Source organism: Calonectris borealis, chromosome Z, assembly GCF_964195595.1.
Source record: "Calonectris borealis chromosome Z, bCalBor7.hap1.2, whole genome shotgun sequence".
NCBI classification, from domain to species: Eukaryota; Metazoa; Chordata; class Aves; order Procellariiformes; family Procellariidae; genus Calonectris; species Calonectris borealis.
Genome location: NC_134352.1, coordinates 76892342 through 76898383, shown reverse-complemented (window position 1 = coordinate 76898383; position 6042 = coordinate 76892342). Strand labels below are relative to the sequence as shown.

General features: G+C 59.9%; 1 protein-coding gene across 1 annotated transcript in view; it reads right to left on the bottom strand.

Moving 5' to 3' along the window:
* Positions 1-4011: 4011 nt before the first annotated feature.
* The window catches only part of SIGMAR1 (sigma non-opioid intracellular receptor 1), a 4774-nt gene continuing 2743 nt past the window's right edge, over positions 4012-6042 (bottom strand). Inside the window, exon 4 of the mRNA XM_075138471.1 lies at positions 4012-4069. Coding sequence (XP_074994572.1) covers positions 4012-4069 — 58 coding nt within the window. The remainder of the gene's footprint in view (positions 4070-6042) is intronic.

The window sequence follows — 6042 nt, the reverse complement described above, 5'->3', positions numbered from 1 at the left end:
TAGGAGGGGTGTGCACCCATGCAAGTGGGTGCTGCACCATTGCACATGTATGCAGAAGGTCTGTGTATGTATAGATAACCTCTGTGTGCTGGGAGAAGGTAATGCATTGTGTGAGTGTGTGCGTTTGTGCAGTCGGTCTCTGCTTGTGTGCGTACATGTGCGCGCAGTGGGCGAGCTGAGCGTGCACCGCATGTGTGTGTGCAGAGCATCTGGGCATGCATACATCTGTGCACACTGGGAAAGGCGAGCACATTGCATGTGTGTGTGCAGGGAGCCTGTGCACGCTCTGTGTGTGTGTGTGCACCCTGCGTTTAAGGTGTGCGTACACCCGGGGGGAGTGGAGGACGTGCATACATTGCACAGAGCTGTTTGCATGCACATGCATATGTGCAGCCGTGTGCATTGTCAGAGGGGCTGAGGGTGTGCAGTGTGTGCATGCATGTCTGTCTACGCTGTTGGGGACAACAATAAGTGCTTACATGTGTACACCGGCAGTTGTGTACACCGGCAGTTGGGTGCGTGCATTTTGTGTGCTCACCTGTAGGTGTGTGCGATCTGTGTTGGGAGAGTTGGGGGTGTGCGCTGTGTGCACAGGCAGGTGTGTGCACGTGCGTGTGTTTGAGGGAGGTGGGCGTATGTACCCGCACTGTCAATCCCTGTGTGGGCGCAAAGGGACGTTTTGGGTGAGCTCCAAGTACTGAGCCCTGACCTCCATCTGCAAGAGCTGGGGGGTCACCACAGCACGCCCCAAGCTGGGGCCTAAGACAGGCCCACAGGCTGGGGCCACCAAGGGTTCCCCCTGAGGGCTGCTGTGTGTGCCCAGACCGTGGTCGAAGGGCTCAGACTGCAACGTGGCCTGAACCCCCCATGCAGCTCCCAGAGCCCCGGCCCCTGCCTGGCATGGGCAGGATGAGACCAAGCATCTCCACTGTCACTGGAGGGACTCAGTGCTGCTGGTTTGCTCTGTGTCCTCGATTAGAGCAGGGTAAACTGAGGCACCACAGTACCACGGAACATCTCCAGATACCAGATGGGGCATAAGCCGGGGTGAACATACAGCACCCTGACCTGCTGCTGCATCCCACAGCACCTCACTGCCCCGGATGGCGAAGTAGCATCCCCACGCTGTCCCCACATTCCCACTCCGGCTGCCTGCCTGCCAGTTTTTTCCTGACCCCTTTTTTCTTCAGAGGCAGCTTTGGCAGGAGGCAAAGGAGGCATCTGCTCTTCCCTGCGGCGGACGGGCTTGCACGGGTCCGTGGGGGACGAGCAGCAGCAGCATCCCGCAACACCGGCACGCGAGAGACAGTGGCTTTGGCCCCATCCCACAGCCAGGGCAGCTTGTCACTGAGACCTCATCCTGCTGCACTTGGAGTTGGTGGCATTGGGTGACAGGAACTCTGGGTGCCAAAGTCTGCTGGCTCTGTCCCCTCTGAGGCCACCTGTGTGCTGCAGTGGCCAGGGGCAGCTGCCTTTAACAGCCTGGCACAAGCTGAGTCCTCCCCTTTCCTCGGAGCGTCTTGCGGAAACAGCCGCTGGCCATGGCTGCGGCAGGAGCTGGCTTCGCTCTCAGGCTCCGCAGCCTGGGCTGAGCCTCTGCCCCCTTTGCCTCATCCCTTTGCCGGGAAAACCTGCCGCTTCTGGGCTCTCCGGCTTCACCACAAGGATCTCTGGAGAAATTGTCCCTCGCTCTTCCACATGCTGGTGACCCCCGGGGATCCTTAAGCTCCTGACAGCCCAGCGGCACTCGGCACTGTGCAGCATCCTGGCCGGAGACGCTCTCCTGGAAAAATGAGCCCTTTCCCCAGGAGAGCAGGGCAGCTCCCGACCCCGCAGGGCCCCCGGGCGTTGTTTATCTTTGCACAGGAGATAAAGCAGCTGTTGGCCGTCCCATTTTGGGGCTGGACAGCTGTAGCTTGCCCTGGCCCATCCCATCCCACCGCAGCAGGGGTAGGGACCTCCCAGTGCTTGCCAGCCCCCCTGAGCATCAGTTTATCGGTGGCTGGCTGACAATCCTGCTGAGTTGCCCCGGGAAGATATGACCCGGCCCCATTTCAGAGCGACCCACAGGGCCAGCCACCTCCCAGGACCTGTTCCACAGGTCCCCATCACACAGGGCTCCAGCCTCCTCTCCCAGTGCCACTGTGTTGCACCCCAGGGTGCTTGCACGCTCTGTACTGGACTGTGCCCCATCCCCTGCACACCGGGGTGAGGAGGGAGCTAGGGCTGAAGGCTGGGCTGGGTGGGATGAATCAGATGTGGTGATGGTGATGGGACTTCCCCACGGCCAGCAGGAATCCAGGTGTTTGGGGAAGCTCCCCTCCTCCAGGGCAGAGAGGTTGGGCTGTTCAGGTCAATGTGGCACTCAGGAGTGGGGGACGTGGCCAGGCTGGCTAGTGGCAGCACTGAGGTCTGCATGGGATGCAGTGTGTCCCATCGCCCTGGGAATGACCATCAAGGGACCCGGCCCAGCTGGACCAGCACGGCTCAGTTCCTCCCCAAAACCTCCCTGGTGATAGTAGCAGCTCTGGGACTCTGCACATGTGTCACAAAGTGTGTCCGTGCTCAAGCTCTCTCCAGGGCAGCAAGCAGGGCTATGCCCCCTCCACCCTCTTGCTCGGCCTTTTTGTACCACTGGGGTCTGGTGATGCTCCTAAGCTGGAGAGAAAAAGAAATCCCCCAGACAAACGGCTATTGACGGCTGCAGTGGGGGTGGCACAGATAGATACTAGAGGTATAGACGGGCATGGCAGACAGCGGAGCAGATTGAGAGATACTCGGAGCAGAGAGATACCGCAGGAGGAATCGGGAGATAGATTCTGCGGGCTGATCAATAACCACTGCATGCGGAGGGACAGCAAGATAGATCGAGCTGCAGGGGGAAGGTGTTTGGTGGGCAGTGATGTGCATTTGTCCTGGCGACGGCTCCGGGGAACTGCTGCTCACAGTTGCTTCAACTGGGGCTGGGACAGAGCCGGACCCACGGTGCAGGTGCCCGTGGTTGTCTCCTTGCCTGTCTCTGGCAACTCCACAGGGATTTGGTGTCCTTTGAGGTGCCCTGGGGTCCCACCTGGCCTCTGGGTACCAAAGCATTGCGTATCTCCTGTGTGTCCTGGTCACATCCTCCAGCCCCGAGGGATGTCCCTGTCCCCTGTGGGCATGTCAGAGGATGCTGGGCGCCTGCGCGTGGGCAGCTGACAGGGAGAGGGGCAGTTTGAGTGCAAGTCCTGGCCTTGGCACAGGGGCTGTGCTGGAGCTGTGCTGGGTGACTGCGGATGTGTTCCCACCCCATGCCTCAGTTTCTCCATGTGAACCAAATGATGGCAATCCACAGGGAGTTGGGTCCATCCATCACGGACACGGGCATGGATAAGGAATGGGAAAGAAGGCGAAGAGGCAGCAAGAGCCTCCGGGACGTGCCATGTCCAGGACCCATCCCTCATCTGCTGGTCACTGGTGACACTTATCTGCTCCCTGCTCCGTAACACCCAGCTGCAAACACCCGCCCCAAAGGGAAAGGCTGCTTTTTGGGAGCCTTGCATGCCTGGCACCGTCCCTGCTCAGCACTGGGATGGGGACAACCCCTTCTGCCACAGCAAAGCAGCCAGGGCTCCCGGGTTCCAGCCCAGCTCCATCCCGGTGGCACTTGCCCAAGATACCCTGTGCTGCCCGGTTTCTCTGCCAGGCACATCCCAGCGTGGCTGGAGATGGTGAGGAAGGTACCCCTGAGCAGCCCTTAGCCTGCGGCCAGGCTGGGGAGGGATCCCCCGCCCGCAATGGAGTTATTGACACGGGCGCTACGGAAAACACTGCCGAGATTGTTCACACTAATGTTATTTAGCAGCAATATTTCCGTAATAAAAGAAATCAATGGGCAAGAGAAAAGACCTGTCCAGAGCTTTGATTTTCTCATTTTAATGGCATACTTATTTACTCCCACCAGCGTGCCCATTGGATTTTCATTACGCGGCCTTCGCTGTAAGTGGAGCAGTATTGATACGAGCTGCTGAGTTAGCGCCTTCCTGCACGGGCCGGCGTGGGATTGCTCGTGTTCCTCAACAGGGCCCCACTAAGTCCCAGGGAATGGGCACGGCACGGGGCCAGGGTGGCCTTGCAGCCCATGGGAACACACAAGCGCACACAAACAGCCTGCCCACATACCTGTGCACATACATGTTCTGCCCAAGGGCACACAGGCATGCACACACATCTACCTGGTTGTCCTGCCGGTCTGTACACACACGTGTGCACACACTCGTCTCACCTGCACAGGCACACACACATGCACGTGACTCTTCTGCCTACACACATGCGTATACACAAATGTCCTACCATAGGTGCCACTCACACGTGTGCAATTGCTCTGACCACATGGACAAATGCCCAATTGTTCTACCTACATACACACATGTGCACACACGTGTGCAACCCCCACCTCTTCTGCCTACACCCACCTGCAAACTGTTCTACCTATACGCATGCACACACCTACGCATGCCTAACTGCCCTGCCAAGACACACACACACAAAACCATCCTGCTTGCACCTATACACACACGCATGCGACCTGTCTGCCAGCACGTGCACACACGCACATGCACACACAGAGCCTACACACCCTGTGTTTCCCTCCTGTGCCATTCTCACACCAGAGGGTGTGTGCGTGCAGGTCTGTGTAAACTTCTCAAGACCACCAACTCACTGCATCTGGGCCCGTCTACTCCCAGGGCCACATGCCCAGCATCAGCACCGTTCCCCAAAAGGATGGAGCCCCCCGGACTCTTGGGTCCCCCATGGAAGCAGGGTCCTGGCACCAGCCCAGGCTTTTGGTCCCCAGCGACTGCAGCAGAGAGAGGAGTAACAGCACCATCTCCTGCCGGTCTCCGGGAGCTGAGACAGGCCTGATCCTGCCCAGCACTGCATTCACCTGGCTCCCAGGACCTGGGCGGGATGATGTCGGCTGCCCAGGGACACCCAGCTGTCCCCAGCTGCCAGCAGGACCCCTGCTGAGCCTGGAGCCAGAGGGATCCAGCACCATTCCCCATGGCAGAGGCTCAGCACACTTCAGAGACTCTCCCTGGGACCCGAGCCAGTGGGATGAACAATTTTATTACTGGTATCTCTTTTCAGACGGCAAATTAAGAAGTAGCCCGTGTGCAGGGCTGCCAGTCGGCAGGTCGGGGACAGTCCACGGAGCAGGAGGAGCGACATGCTACAGGCCTGGTGACCAGGGACACACGCGTTAGTTTGGCAGCAGCGTGGAGGTGAAAGCCCTCCACCAAGCAGCGAGCCCGCACGGGTCCAGCCGCAGGGCTGCAAGCAGGGTCCGCAGCCAGGCTCGGTCAGGGGACCGCAGCAGTCCCTCAGCGGCCAGGACCCCGCGCTGGGAGCTGAGCGGAGTGGCTGTCCCCAGGGGGTCTCACAGCCAGGGGATGCATTTCGGGGGGCGAGATCCCATCCTGAGCTAGTACAGAGGTTCAGGCACCCACAGACACTAGGTAGGTGCATAGCCCGGAGGCCACACAGAACGGGCTCTTGATTAAGGCGACAGACGGTGGCTCTCCCCCTTGGGAGGGACTGCAGGGAGAGGGACCATGGGGAAAGGGACCCTCTTTCAGCCCCAGCCATCTCCTGGGGCAGGTAACAGACAGGGGACCAAGAGGGACCTCCAGCACAGAGGCTGGGCATCCTCTCACTGCTGGGGTGTCCCAGCGCAGATCCTGCCCTGTGCCAGGGTGACACTGTGTGCTGCCAACAGCGGGGACGGAGCCACGGGAGATGCTGCCAGCTGGACACAGCGCCCTGCGCTGCCCGCAGCCCCGTCAGCCTGCCAGGGAGATGGGGAACCTCTTGGCCAACCTTTACAGCAGGTGCTCTGGCCCAGTTCACCCCATGCATCCTGCCCCGAGGGCGGCATCCTCCTCCTGACATCTTAGGAGCTGCAGAAATTTTGCGGAGCCTGGGGACAGCCAGCTGCAGCCCCTCTCCTGCTGCACGCCAAGGACACACAGGGGTGTTTGTACCCTGCCAAAGGCCACTCAA